Source organism: Sarcophilus harrisii, chromosome 2, assembly GCF_902635505.1.
Source record: "Sarcophilus harrisii chromosome 2, mSarHar1.11, whole genome shotgun sequence".
Classification (NCBI taxonomy): domain Eukaryota; kingdom Metazoa; phylum Chordata; class Mammalia; order Dasyuromorphia; family Dasyuridae; genus Sarcophilus; species Sarcophilus harrisii.
This window is the reverse complement of record NC_045427.1, coordinates 347,301,867-347,317,708: the sequence shown is the minus strand read 5'-3', so window position 1 is coordinate 347,317,708 and position 15,842 is coordinate 347,301,867. Positions and strand designations below refer to the sequence as shown.

The window sequence follows — 15,842 nt, the reverse complement described above, 5'->3', positions numbered from 1 at the left end:
CTCAAGGAGCTTTTTAAAAGAGCAGTTTCTAATGGCTTATGCTTGCCCAGAACATCTGAATGGGATTCAGGAGAACTGAGTTTTAAGACTCTTTCCACTAGAAGCAAATAGAAGTCACTTTTCTCTCTAGGCTTATTTCCCCATCTATTTAAAAAAAAAAATTTAAGCAGGTGATTTTTTAATATCTATTCCTGAAATTTGGTTCTATATTAAGCAACTCATTAATTTTCACAGGGAAATGCAAATATTACCAAGAGTTTGTTGATAGGGAGAGGCTTTCTTTTTCAAAGATACCTCAAAAATGCTTAAAAAAAAAAAGTCCCCTTAGTTTAGGAGAATTTAACTTAAAACCATTTATAACCACAAAAACAAATGCAACTGAGATTAAACTTGATAGTTTTGCAAAAACAAAGAACTCCTTTTAACCAAAATTGCACAGATAAAACAGATGGTAAATTTATAGGATGCTATTTCCAAAAAATAAAGAGATTAATTAATATCTAAAGAATCCATCAGTTAAAATTCTCCCTCTCCAAATAAGTCAGGTGTACAAAATAATCCTTTTCATTTAAGTAGAAATGCCTTAGGGCAGGACTTCATTTCTGCCCACCCATGTCTCATCTTATTCCAAAGTCATAGCATTGAAACAAATGGCAAATTCATTGAGCTCTTCTTTCTCAACTACTTAATGAGAAAATAAATGTTTAAGTCAAAAATATACTGTAATTCAGGAGTTTCATCAGAGGAAGAAAACAAAAATTACAATGGTCAGTTTGAGAAATAGATTTTTTTGGATTGCTTTCTAGTAAATAAGAGTTAAAATCAAGAGCAACTTCTTTGGGTCAATCCTCTTCTCAAACTAATTTTATCTAGGTTGTTACAAAAACCTTCCCAACACTGGCCAAACTGCCACCTTTGTTGCAGAAAACAATTAAGAGAGGCAGGCTGCTAAAGGATTATTCTTCATTAAAATTTTGATCAAACACTATCCAAAGAACAGACTAATTGAGATGCTCAATGGAAAATAAAAAAGAGAAAAACTATCGAAGGAAATAAAAAAAAGCAAACATGCAGTAATAAAAGCTCTCACTCACAAATCTCCTAATCCCTTGATTGTCCAAAAAAGTAGCATACACATACCACTTTCCTTCCCAGGATCCCCTTCCTTCTAGTTTGAATGCCTCAAAACTTTATAAAGACCACTGGCAGTAATTCTCCAGTTTCTGCTAATGAATGGTTCAAGGAGAAAACTCTCTTTTGCCAAACATACCACTCACTACTCTAGGGGACTAGGGAGGAGCGGAAAGAACAAGATTTTTACACTAGACAAGTTTCTCATTTCTCAACTTGCAAACGCAGATAAAGTGTGTGATCTTCCTTCTATAATGGATCGCCGTGAACTGAAAACAGTGACTATACTTGTATCACAAAACTATTTCCCTTTTTAATCTCACTAGTCTCAAAGTGGAGCTAGATGAAATAGCAAAGTCCCCAGACCTAGAATCAGGAAAATTCATAGGCCTTACTTACTATCTCAGTTTGAGCCCCAAAAAGTAACTTAACCCTATTTGCCTCAGTTCTGCATATGTAAATTGATCAGGAAAAGGCAAACCAATGGAGTATCTTTGCCAAGTAAACACTTCATGAGGTCATAAAGAATTAGACACAACTGAAAATAACTGAGAAAAATCTGTTATCCCTGAATTCCCTCTTTCAAGAGCATAAAAAAAATTTAAACCATTCTGTTCCACACCTATGTCAAGGAACATTTGATTCATAGTACAAACAGGTGGAACCTGAAGAAATATTCTGATAGTTGGTACATTTATGAAGGTTCCAGATATTAAAATCAGTAGTGACAGTAACATCATTAAAAAAAAAAAAAGTTAACTACACATGTCATGGCAGGTTGTCTTGGAGAACGAAGGACAAACAACAAAAACACCACCACCAATTTTATTACAATGTTTTAGCTCCAGGTAGTACCTAGAGTACCATACTGCTTGTAGATTCTTATTCAAATATAAATAGATTGTTACCTTACCATTCAATAGCCATGGCAATTCAAACAGGATAATATTGAGAAGTTATTTCAATAAACTCAATAACAAGCAAATTTCTTACTAGTCACTCAGAGATAATTACTCAAAAGAACTTATAACCAAATAAAAAGGAACCTCCACTTTATAGGGCTGTTCATTAAGCATCTCAATTTAGATTTCTATTAGGAGCCAATAATATAAATCATCTGACTTAAAAACAGCACTAATACTTTCTTTCCCAAAGAAATTTATAAAGCTTTACACTTTCCCACCTCCAGAATACTCTATAAGGAGGAAAAAAAATCCTACTTACTCATTCCATTCATATTTCTATCCATTCTTTAAATCCTATCTTCCTTCAAGGCACAGTTCAAAAGCTACTTCCTCAAACAAGCCTTTGATCTCCCATCTGAGCAGTTCTCCATTGCAATTCATTCCCATTTCTCCTATAGCACTCAACTAGTTTTGTCTATCTCCTCTATTGGCTAGATCAGATTAAGTTCTGTAAGAATAGGGATCAAATGTTGATTGCATTTTTTCTCATCCACAGATTTCAATGGATTGACCACCACCTCTTCCACACAAAAAGAAAAAAAAATTACATTTACCTTGTTTATATTATTGTGTTTTACATGTTTGTGTACCATTTCTCTTAATAAAATATAAATTCTCCTCCCAACTTCCCATGGCAGGGACTCACTTATTTTTGTGTTTTGTTTTCCCAATGCACATATCACGCCAATGATAATGTTTGGTGACTGAGTGTTCATTTTCTTTGTATCATAATGAGAGATGCACATTTCATATATTCCACACCATAATCTCCCCAACTTCATTTTTCTATCACTATATCAAGATAAAATCCCGCAGTGGCTTTATTTAATGAGTTTGATACTTATGGTCACATTCATGTTTCTCAAGGTAACTTTATTGAGAACACGGCTATTTCCATTCTTGGAACAGAACATGAATTTAACAACTAAATAATGAGTACCACCAATTTATTATTATTAGTAGTAGTAGTAATTAAAGCTTTTTATTTTCAAAACATTTACATGGACAATTTTTCAACACTGACGACCCTTACATAACCCTGTGTTCCAACCCCACCCCCATCTTCACTTCACTCCTTCCCCAAATGTCAATTCAATATAGTTCACCAATTTCTAAAAGCAGAGATTTTAAATTATATTGCTTAATGCAATTTTTGTGCTTAAAATTAAAAAAAAGTACCGAAGTATTCATTATTATATGTGGCACCTAAAATAAAATTTCAACATAACATTTCAAAAAAAGTTAATTAGATGAAAATGCTTCAACAAACACAAATTCAGAGCAAAAAGGGAAAAATAATAATTCTCTAAATTTCTAGAACATTTACAAAAATTTTCAGAACTGTTTTACTTCCAAAAGTCTATTTCAAAAATTCAAAAAACAGAAGGGTAGAAATTAGAATAGCTCTATTAAAAATGCTCTAAGCACCTAGTATGTTCATGTATGTGATCTTGATCATTCAATTTCTAAAGACTGAAACATGATATACAAAATGAGTTGGTATAAAGACCTAATTTCAATGACTTCCAGAATTTTCATGTCCTTGAATAAGATTGGAGTAGTAACAAGGCAGAAAAATAGCTGTTTCAAGAATGGAAAGTAATATACTTATTTCAAATAGATGTAAAAATTAAAAAATGAATCACTTATAATAGGCAAAAATTTTTTATATGGTGCATATAATTTTTTTTTCAACAAACCATACCTGGGGAAGAAATACTTAAAATTATCTGGTTATGCAAAAACTTTAATAGTTTTGAAAGCATAGTTGTTATAATTGTATCTAAGTTAAACTAAATTTTAGAAGTCAAAATAAAAACATTCCCTCAAATATTAAATTTAAAAACCAGCAACCCTTGCAAATCTACAATTGGTATAAAAGCAGCTGATGGGCTGAAAATATAAAAATTATATTAGAAACTGTGTGGCAAACATCAACTGAGACTGCAGAGAGGTAAAAATTGAAATTCTGACACAGGTGGAATTTTTTGTAAACTGGTTGACCCAATTTGGAACTATGCCCAAAAACCTATAAAATTATGATCAATCCTTTAGATCCTTTGATCTAGCAAAGCCACCACTAAAGATCTGTATCACAAGGAGATTTAAAAAAAAAAAGGAGTTACATGTACAAAAATTTTTATGCCAATCTTTTCTGTGGTGACACTTTAAATCATCATTTGGAGATCAATTAATTGGGGAATGGCTGAACAAGTTGTGGCATGATTGGAATGGAATATTATTGTACTTTAAGAAATGACCAGAATGATTTTAGAAAAACCAAATAAGGATTAAGTGAACTGAGGCAAAGTCAAGTGAAAAAATGCAGCAAAACATTGTATACAGTATCAGCAACATTGTATGGTAATCAACTGTAAATAATTTAAGACTCTTGTGAAGGATTTATGATGAAAAAATACTATCTACCTGCAAAGAACTGATGGGAGTTCTGTATGTAGATCAAAGTACACTATTTTTCACTTTCAAAATTTTTTTCTAGTTTGAGTTTTGTTTTTTGTTTTTTTTTTTTTGGGGGGGGTGTTTTCTTTCACAACATGACTAACATGGAAATGTTTTGCATGACTAAACATGGATAGTCTATCAAACTGGTTACTATCTCAGGGAAAGAGAATTCAGATGTCTTAAAAATTAAAAGTACTTTCACATGTGACCGAGAAAAAACCTTTGTGTTGTTTCCTCAACTGTTAATAATATTAGAATAAAACTATCTCAGATTTGAAAAACAGTGCTTTGTAAACCTCAGAAAAATACACTAGTAAGAATTTCTTTGAAGAGATAAAATTCAGTGTTCTAAGTATAAGATTTAGTCTTTCCTTTCAGCACAAGTAACTATTTTTAATGATTGTTCGTGGTATGCCACTTTGCAAGTCTCAGTATTTTTTACCAGAGACCCATCACAGATTACTACTGTCACTGACATCAAATATTTTAATATGCAATAAGCATTTTGAAACAAACTCTTGCCATCAAGTTCTCTTTAACGCAACTCAGCTAAGCAGCATATGTTGACAATCACTCCAAATTTTTCCTTCTGAAAGTATACTTTTTAAAAATAAAAACTTTCAGAATGATTTTTGCAAAAGGGATCTAAGAAGCTTGAGAAAGGCTCAAGGATTAGAGCAATTAATGTTATTAAAATATAAAAACACAATTAAAAATTATTAAAATGATATCAAAAATACCATTTTACAGTATCAGGCACTAAGATTGCTAATATATAAACAGTTCCTTCTCAGAATTTACAAATATATACAAAATAAATATAATAAAATATGGGAAAGGAAGAGCCTACAAAATGAGCTTAAAGTAAAACAACAATTCAAAGTCAGAGATGAGAGGGGAGGCATTGCAGGAATGGAGAACAACCTGTGCAAAGTCTCCAAGCCAGAAGATGAAATATCTTGTGAAGAAAAGCAAGAAACCAGTTTGCCTTGGCTTGACTACAGAGTGTGAAGATTATTTTGTAATAAATCTGTAAGGCAGGCTGGAGTTGGATTATAAAGGATGCTAAATGCCAACCGGAAGGTTTTAGTTGGTTTTAGTTTATTCTGGAAGCAAAGGGTAGTCACTGGAACTTTTTGAGCATAAGTGATATGGTAAGATCTGTGTTTAGAAATACCAAATTTTAGGAGCTATGGAAAGAATAGAGGAAAAAGACTGTGAAGCCACTAATTCCCGTGAGAAATATGCTAATCATTACTAATCAGAGAAATGCAAATTAAGACAACTCTGAGATACCATTACATACCTGTCAGATGACAGGAAAAGATAATGACAAATATTGGAGATGTGGGGAAAATGAAACATTGATGCATTGTTAGTGGAGTCCATTCTGGAGAGCAATTTGGAACTATACTCAAAAAGTTATCAAACTGTGCATACCCTTTGATCCAGCAGTGTTTCTACTGGGCTTATATCCCAAAGAGATATGAAAGAGAAAGGGACCTGTATGTGCAAAAATGTTTGTGGCAACTCTTTTTGTAGTGGCTAGAAACTGGGAATTGAATGGATGCCCATCAATTGGAGAATGGCTGAGTAAATTGTGGTATATGAATGTTATGGAATATTATTGCTCTGTAAGAAATGACCAGCAGGATGAATACATAGAGGCTTGGAGAGACTTACATGAACTGATGCTAAAGCGAAATGAGCAGAACCAGGAGATCATTATACACTTCAACAACAATACCTGTATGAGGATTAATTCTGATGAAGTGGCTATCTTCAACAATGAGAGGATCCAAATCAGTTCCAATTAATCAATAATGAACAGATCCAGTTACACCCAGGGAAAGAACACTGGAAAATGAGTGTGGACCACAACATAGCATTCACACTCTTTCTGTTATTGTTTGCTTGACTTTTGTTTTTCTTCCCAGGTTACTTTTACCTTCTTTCTAAATCCAATTTTTCTTGTGCAACAAGATAACTGTATAAATATGTATACATATATTGTATTTAACATGTATGCGACTACCTGCCATCTAAGGGAGAAGGTGAAAAGTTAGAACACAAATTTTTGCAAGGGTCAATGTTGAAAAATTACCCATGCATATGTTTTGTCAATAAAAAGCTAAAATAATAATAATAAAAGGAAAACAAACTTTATTCAAGAACGAAATGGCAGTTTTCTTGATGGCCAAGAACCAAGATCCCTCCTTTCCCCAGCACTTAGTACAGGTCTGTGGAATATGTAAGTGCTTAGCAAAAAGCAATAGGAACTAAGCATTTGTTTACATAATCTGAATTTTAAAACCTTTGTCTTAAAAAAAAAAAAAAATCCCCCCTCTCCCCCCAAAAGGATTCTAGGCTCATAAAACATTCTGGGAAAAAGCAAAAGAGAATTCAACAGCAAATACTATACATAATGCAAGGCAATGTATTAAGTTTGAGGACTATGCTAATAAAACAACTTATGCTCTCAAAAAGCTTATAATTTAAAAGGGAGACAGAAGCAGCACATGTAGAAATATACTATAAACAAACACTGATAGATGTTTACATACATATGTGTATATACTTACAGCTTCAAATACAAACATGGATAATAAAAGGGGAATTTAATAAATACAAAAAGAGGTACAAGTCGGAACATTATGAGAACAGGAGGGAGCTATTACTTACATATGAAGTGTATTGGGAGTAAAGAAGGTGTGAATTGCAGGCACAAGTTAGAATTTAAGAAAATAAATAAGGGCATAAAGGCTTAGAATAATTTTCATTCTGACATTTAAATGACTTTTTAACTACAAATTTATAGCTCCTTCAGTTAGAATTATACCAGAGCATTATTTCTAGTTTATTTTTAAATCAAAAGATGATGTTGGGGATTTTTTCCTGCACAAAGGTGAATGGACTATTGTATTTTCAACTGGAAGTTACCCTGGTGCTACTGAATTAGGGGGTCAACAACTAGTACACCTTTCCAAGATAAATTAGAATTCCAATACAAATACAAATTCAATCCCATAAATTAGCAGTTTGCTACCACCATCTATAGAAGAGGCTACTCAGGTTGCAGGAAAACTTTTAAAACTGTCAATTTAGGTAATAGTTTGAAATACAGTCTCTTAAACCGCCAATTTCAGAAACAAAGAATCCTTCCACATCTTTAAGAAAACAGAATTGTGCAACAGATTTTCAAACAGTTTTTGTTTAAATGTAAATTTCATATTCGACATTAATCCAAAGCTTTCCATTTAGTCAGTCAACAAGTAATCTTTTATTTCCCTCTTTAGAGAAAAGCTTTAGAATATATCTTTCATTCCTGCAAAGAGGATTATATTTGGTGAATAAAGTCAGTGAAAAGAAATCTCACTTAAATCTTAAGACTATATGTACAAAGGATATACTTATATATATATATATATATAATATAAATAAATAAATAAATAAAATAAATATAAATAAATATATATATATATACTCAATATAAGCTTTATTAATAACATCAACAATATTGTAAAAAGTGCAAAATGTAGAGCCACCTAAATCTATCTATACACAGATACAAAGCACTTTTTAAATAAGAATTACAAGTTATTTAGTTTACTTTCCTCAGCTAGTTAGTCAAAATTGTTGTTAGTCAAAGTGGATCGTTATCTGAAGGGGGGGGAAGGCTGATTGAGGAAAAACATTAATATATTTAACGATTCTTATAATAGCTCAACATTTTCCAACATTTACAAATTCAACAAACTTCAAAACTAGCACGTTTCTAAATCATGATACTCTTTAAGGGGGGCCAAGAATACGCTGAAATATGAAATTCAAGACTAAGCCCAGAAAAATTTACGATTAAAAGTTCACAGAATGCACTTTAATTCCATTTGGGCAAGTTATACATTGTAACAAGAGCTGAATTTCCTATCCACTTTTTAAAAGTCCCATGACCTTTATTTCGCACAGTCCGGGAGACCCTAACTCTAGAATGTCATTTTACCTTTAGATTTTTAGCCCGGGAATTTCTTGGGACCCTTTCTCCTCGCGCAAGGAGAATCGATTCCCCTTAAATCATCTTTCCTCCCACACAACCCACTCCCCCCCCCCCCCCCCCCCCCCCCCCCCCCCCCCCCCCCCCCCCCCCCCCCCCCCCCCCCCCCCCCCCCCCCCCCCCCCACCCCCGTCTCCCGCCCAACACCGCAATCTTTCTAGGTTCCCGACAGCAAACTTGGTCCCGCCACCCTCTCTCCCTGCCTCGGTTCCAGGCTCCCCGACCCTCTCCCTTCCAGCCCCCCTCCCGCCGGCCGGGACCCGGCCACTCTCCGAGCTTCCCGAGACACAGCCGAGCGGCGCCATTTTAGGCAGAGGCAGCGAAGGCGGCGAATCCCAGCGCCGGAGCCAGGGGGCGCCCAGCAGCCCCGGGAAGCGGGGACCAAGAACCGGGCTCCAAGCAAAGGCTTTCTCCAAGCCGGAGCACCTCTGGTAGGGAAGGAGAACGGGGCATCGGGTGAATCCGGTGGGTTCCGCCATGTTGCCAGCCGCAGGCCGTCCGTGCCCCCTCTCTCTGCCCTAGCAAGAAGGCAGGCCGGGGTCCTCGGGAAGCCTCCCTTTTCCCCACCCCGCCCCGCCTCACTCTCCTGGGACGGACCGACCGCGTCTCCCAGGACAGAGCTCAGGAAAAGGAGGCAGCTCACCCTCCCCCAGCCTTCGATCCTCGCGCAGAACCCGGGGGACCCCGGCTCACCCTCCCGGGAGAGGGGGCGGGCACCGCTGACTCAGGCCCCGGGCCCAAGGCCCCGGCCTGCTGAGCGGCCTCACCTTTTCACAGAGACTCTTGACCTGGGACTCCGAGAGTTGCTTGCATTCATTAAGCTGCTCGATCCACTGGTCCAGCTCCTTGGTGAAGACCTTCTCGTCCATGATGCTGCCGCCGCCGCCGCCTCCGGGCCCCACCGGCACCCTCTCCCAGTCGCTCCGGCCGCAAGCACGCACTCACACAACCGCCACCGCCTGTCGCGGGGCCTGTGGGTGGCGGCCGGGCTCGCTTCTCGGGACCGGCTCCTTGCCCGCTGAGTCTCCTGGGCGCCGGCGGCAGCGACTCCTCCTTTCCCTCTAGCTCTGGAACTCAGCTTCTCTGTAATGGCGGCCGCCCGGCGTACTGACGTCAATTCCCCGACGTGGGGAGGCGGAGGAGAAAAGAGCTGGCAGGAATTTAGGCAGGGAGATGGCGCAGCCGCAGTTTCCGTGCGGAGGGTGGCGTAGGGAAGGAGAGAGAGGGTGTGGGCGCGATTAGCCCGAGCTAGGAGGAAGAGGCACCTTAGCTTCAGGGCGGGTCTCTGAAGGGAGGGAGTCCCGGGACTGCGCAGGCGCCACGGTCACCCGGGCCCAGAAAGGTAGTATACCCAGGTGGGGCGAGGGCGCAGGCGCTGCAAGCGGCGCCTGCCCAGGAGGGAGCCTGGCCCGGGAGGGAGCCGCGCGGCTTCTACTTCGCCCGGGCTCCAGCTCCCGGCTGTGTAACAACGTGGCTTAGCTGTGGTCCGGGAAATGCGCGCCGTATACATGGGTTAGCTCCCACCCTAAGGCCTCTATGATCGCCTTCCTCGCGGCACTGCGGGCCAGCGGAGGAGGGGCGCGCGGCTGGCGGTGGGAGCTTCCCCACAAAGAGGAAACCTGTAATCAGGTCACGCGTGGGCGGGAAAGACCGGTTGCACCTCTCGAGAATATGGGGCCGGCAACCACGTGAACGTTGCCCTTACCTTGCACCGGTTGTGCTGAGGGCGATCCCACCTCTGCTTCCCAGAACCGGGAAAGGAAAAGGCTTCTTTTGGCCGGGAGTTTTTTCCCTCTCAATCATTAAGACCTCTAGCGCTGGCCCTCGAGGCGCATGGTGCAAGGAGAATTTTAACAGAGACCCAGTTGTAAAAGCCAATTTAGTCTCCACTTCCTCGTTTCACAGAGGAGGAAGTAGGCTCCCCCACCACCACCAGGAAGAGCGACCGTCACTTTAGAACCCAAGCCTTCTGACCTAAGTGTTCTGATTAATTTGCTTGAGTCATTCCTCCCAACCTTCGGCCCATTCCTCTTCAAAAGCATTTATGATTGCTATGCTTAGGTTTGCCTAGACTGCTGTATACAGAAAACGATTGCCTTGGTGAAAAGGAGTAAACCTGGATTTCCCCTCCTGCTTTAAATAGAAACATTACGCTGACCTGTAGAAGATGAGTTTTAAGTCGATACATTAAAAAAAAAAAAAATTCAGTGTATTCCTAAAATAACATGTTTCCTAGAAATATAACTAGTTATGACGATAAGAACGATATTGTTACTATCAGACTAGAAAGAGTACAATCCCAAGAATCAAAAAACCTGCACTGGAGACCCCAGTCCTTGGTCAAATATAACTTCCTGTCCCTGTACCTTAGTCTCCTCATTTATTAAATGAGGATGTTGGAACAGACCCCTTTAATTTAATAAACATTTATTAAGTGGCAATTTTGTACAAGCCACTGAGTTAGGTGCTAGGAATACCTAATTTGGGGGAAAAGAAAAAAGAAAAGCCAGCTCTAATTATAGATTTTTGAGCAGGAAGGAATTTCAGATGCTGTCAAGGGCAATTCTCTCATTTTTTACACGAGAAAACTGAAGCCTAAATAAAAGGCTTTCTCAAGATCACAAAGATGTTAAGTGTCAGCTCCTCCCCGTATATAATTCTCCATCTCCCATTTTAAAACCTTTGTATCTATTGTTCCCAAACCTGGAATCTTTCCTCACCTATAGTTCTTAGGATTTCTGACTACCTTCAAAAGAGCTTAAATGCCACCTTCTATAGGTATTTTCCCATTCTTCCCCCCTCCCCAAGCTGATACTGCCTTGCCTCTCTAAAGTTGTTCTGTAGGTATTCTGCATATATGTTAAATATATGTTCACATAGCTCCCAACATTATAATATCAGCTCCTCAAAGGTAAAGGGCATTTTGCTTTTATCTTTGTATACCCAGTGTTCAGCATAGTATCTGTACTTGTTCATCTAGTCCAGTGGCTTTATATATGAGGAAACTGAAACAAAGGTTAAGCAATTCTCCCAAACTCACATACCTAAAAAGCCAACACCTAGATCTTCTAATTCTCAATTCAGTACTCTGCTCTAAGATACCCACCTGTCAGATTGGCTAGGATGACAGGAAAAGATAATGAAGAATGTTGGAGGGGATGCGGGAAAACAGGGACACTGATACATTGTTGGTGGAATTTGAAGAGCTCCAGCCATTCTGGAGAGTAATTTGGAACTATGCTCAAAAAGTTATCAAACTTGTGCATACCCTTTAACCTAGCAGTGTTACAACTGGGCTAATATCCCAAAGAGATCTTAAAGGAGGGAGGACCCACATGTGCAAAAATGCTTTTGGCATCCCTTTTTATAGTGGCAAGAAACTGGAAACTAAATGGATGTCCATCAATTGGAGAATGGCTGCATAAGTTATGGTATATGAATGTTATGGAATATTATTGTTCTGTAAGAAATAACCAACAGGATGATTTCAGAAAGGCCTGGAGAGACTTACATGAATTGATGCTAAGTGAAATGAGCAGGACCAGGAGATCATTATATACTTCAACAACAATACTATATGATGACCAGTTCTGATGGACCAGGCCATCCTCAGCAACGAGATCAACCAAATCATTTCTAATGGAGCAGTAATGAACTGAACTAGCTATGCCCAGAAAAAGAACTCTGGGAGATGACTAAAAACCATTACATTGAATTCCCAATCCCTATATTTATGCACACCTGCATTTTTGATTTCCTTCACAAGCTAATTGTACAATATTTCAGAGTCTGATTCTTTTTGTACATCAAAATAACGTTTTGGTCATGTATACTTATTGTGTATCTAAGTTATATTTTAATATATTGAACATCTACTGGTCATCCTGCCATCTAGGGGAGGGGGTGGGGGGGTAAGAGGTGAAAAATTGGAACAAGAGGTTTGGCAATTGTTAATGCTGTAAAGTTACCCATGTATAAATCCTGTAAATAAAAGGCTATTAAATAAAAAAAAAAAAAAAAGAGAATATACACAGTATATCCAATAATTTCAGAGGTTTTTTTTTTTTTTAACACTTATGATTTTGGGGTAAGTGATATTTGGATTGGTTTTAAATTTTTTTGTTTCCTGAATAAATATAATGATTAATATGAAAAAAAAAAAAAAAAGAAAAATTGGAACAAGAGGTTTGGCAATTGTTAATGCTGTAAAGTTACCCATGTATATATCCTGTAAATAAAAGGCTATTAAATTTAAAAAAAAATAAAGTCAATAAAATAAAAAAATAAAAAGATGAGCAGCCACTAAAAAAAAAAAAAAGAAATGAGCAGAACCAGATCATTATATACTGCAACAACAAGACTATACGATGATCATTTCTGATGGACATGGCTTTTTTCAACAAAGAGATGATTCAAACCAGTTCCAGTTGTTCAATGATCAAGAAAACCATATACACCCAGAGAGAGGCCTGTGGGAACTGAGTGTGAACCACAACATAGCATTTTCGCACTTTCTGTTGATGTTTGCTTGCATTTTGTTTTCCTTCTCAGGTTTTTTTTTCTTTCTAGATCCTATTTTTCTTGTGCAGCAAGATAACTGTAATAAATATGTATACATATATTGGATTTAACATATATTTTAACATATTTACCATGTATTGAACTACCTGCCATCTAGGGAAGGGGATGGGGGGAAGGAGGGAAAAATTTGGAACAGAAAGTTTTGCAAGGGTCAATGTTGAAAAATTACTCATGCATATGTTTTGTAAATAAAAAGCTTTAATTTAAAAAAATTAAGTACACTATTCTTTTTTTGACACTGATTGGCTTTAATTCCATATATAGAAAGAGCCTATAGTTTACAAAGGACTTTCAAAGACTTATCTCATTTAATTTTTCTAATCACCCTGGAAAAGAAGCAAGATCATGCTTTTTATCCTAACTTTACAGATAAGGAAACTGAGTTTCAAACAGGGACTTCAGGGCCTGAACAATGGCATAAAATGGCATAAAACATTCAGTGACTGAACATAGATTACAAATTAGGTTTCTTTGCATATAGTACCCTTTCTTCTACAAGGTAGTGTCAGGTCTTGGCAGTAAATCAAGGTTATAGTGGGATCTTACTGTATAAATTAAATTAACATGAGCTCAGAGATTCAAGACCAGGTTAGAGGAAAAACTGTGCTAGGAAACTGGAGCCTACAGAAATAGTAGCTACTCATTTGCTCTGATAGAGGTCTTTACCCAGCAGGTTGTTGCCCAGCAGGCCTTGTCCCACCCTGGTCTAAATGGAGAATTGTCTTTCACAACCTGCCTAACAAGGTTAACCAGCTCAGGCTCCCTAAGTCTGAAACAAGAGCTGTGGCTTCCCCTAAACACGTAATTCTGTGTTGTGTTATACTTATACTTGAAACAAGATTCCTTCACCTATCCCAAAAAGCCAACAAATACTCTATTTGCCATCCAAAGAGATGGCCTATTTTTCTCCAATTCTAATCCCACTTTAAAGTAGAAGGTTCCAGGATAAAAGAGAGTCAAGAAACCTAGATTGTAATCCTGGTTATGTCATCAATTCCTTGTGAGACCTCAAATAATTCACTTCATTTCTTTGAGGTGTCTTTAATTTAGTCATCTGGAAAATGAGAGAGTTTGAGTAAATAATCACCAAAGATCTAGCAATTTTATGATTCTAAGTCTTTCTAATTCTTGATTCTAATACTTTGCAAATTATAATGCACTATTCTTTCCAATTTTCTTTTCCAATTTTGCTATTACTATTGCTGTGATTCATGTACTGTACATGCACAAGAATTGTCCAAGGATCAGAAGGCATTGTATTGTGATTTACTCTGTCAGAGGGAGTCATAACCCACACCAATGAGGTTATGGATTAATTGAAGCTCCAAAGATTATTATAGAGAAGAAAATAGTCTATCTGGTGTATTGCTCAACATAAAGAGCCCAAAAGGATCATAGAAAAAAATAAATATGAAAATAAAAAATTGAGTACCCACCTTCTAAATATAAAAAATAAAGGCAATTCATGCCTTACTTTGTGATAATAATGACAGTGCTTATGATACCTGGCATTTATACAAGCTGTTATGACTTACAAAGTACTTTTTTTAAATATGCATTTTCTCAGTTGAGATAACTCTATGAGATAGTAAAGCAGTAAGTGAAGTAATAACTTCAGGTATTTCTATCCCCATTTTACAAGAAAAATTGAGACTTAAAATTTTAACTATCTTGTCTAAAATCATACATTTAGGAAGTATCTGAAATAAGATTTGAACCTAGGAGTTTCTGACCTAAATTGCTGTTTCTCAATGTAATATATAAAATACTATGGCCTTTTCCACTCCATCTCCTAAAAGTATATGCAGGTATTCTCTCCTTGTTTCTGATGGGTCTTTTTAGAGTTCAGGTCTGAATTTGAGCTAGCTTTGAGAAATCCTTCACCACTATGCTAAAACAGAAGAACTGATAGCATAGGACATCCTACTCACTTGAATTAGTGGCCTCTTTCTGGATGTCCTCTTGTTTGTAACCTTCTAGGTGAAATGATGCAATTTTATCTAGGGGCAGAAATCAGAAGAAAGTCTTTCTCCACCAAATTGAGCACAAACCCAAGTATCTTCACTTCTGCTGAGTCCCCTGACTGCTTTTGTTTCTCATGTCTTTGCTTCTAGCTTTTCCCATTAGCCTTGTGAGCAATGAAAAGTCTAAAAATATTCTAATAATAACGGCTGATATCTTCTCCTTCCCTGACACCTGAGCAGTTGCCTGAAGAGAGCTCCTAGGCAGTAGTGGGCTAGCTACATTCGAAGAGAGGTCACCAGAAAAATCAAGCTTAGCCTGACAATGTTAACAGAAGTGAAATGTAATGTGGTTATCAGGCTTATAAGAATTGTTTATGTCCAAAATTAGACCTGGATATTAGCCTCCCAGCTGACTAAACTAGTTAAAGTAAGTTAAACTGATGAGTGCTGTTAAAATTCATTCAAGTTCATTCAAGTTGCACTTCTCATATGCTGACCTTGCTTCCTGTGTGGTTATAAATGAACTGTTTTGTTCCAGATTTATATTGTACGTTGAATACCTCTTTCACTTTCCCCTTTTGGGGAAGCCCTAGGCTAAAGTTAAAAATAGAATTATCCCTGCAATAGCAAAAGTTTGATAGCAGAGTTTGATGAGTCAGTGAAGGGGTCAGGTTTATTTAAACATGG

At 37.6% G+C, this 15,842-nt stretch overlaps 1 protein-coding gene across 1 annotated transcript in view; it reads right to left on the bottom strand.

Annotated features, from left to right (window-relative positions):
* The window catches only part of PPP2CA (protein phosphatase 2 catalytic subunit alpha), a 29,214-nt gene extending 19,312 nt beyond the window's left edge, over nucleotides 1-9,902 (bottom strand). The window contains exon 1 of the mRNA XM_003756461.4: nucleotides 9,378-9,902. Within this exon, the coding sequence (XP_003756509.1) occupies nucleotides 9,378-9,479 (102 nt within the window). The 5' untranslated portion in view covers nucleotides 9,480-9,902. The remainder of the gene's footprint in view (nucleotides 1-9,377) is intronic.
* Nucleotides 9,903-15,842: the final 5,940 nt, after the last annotated feature.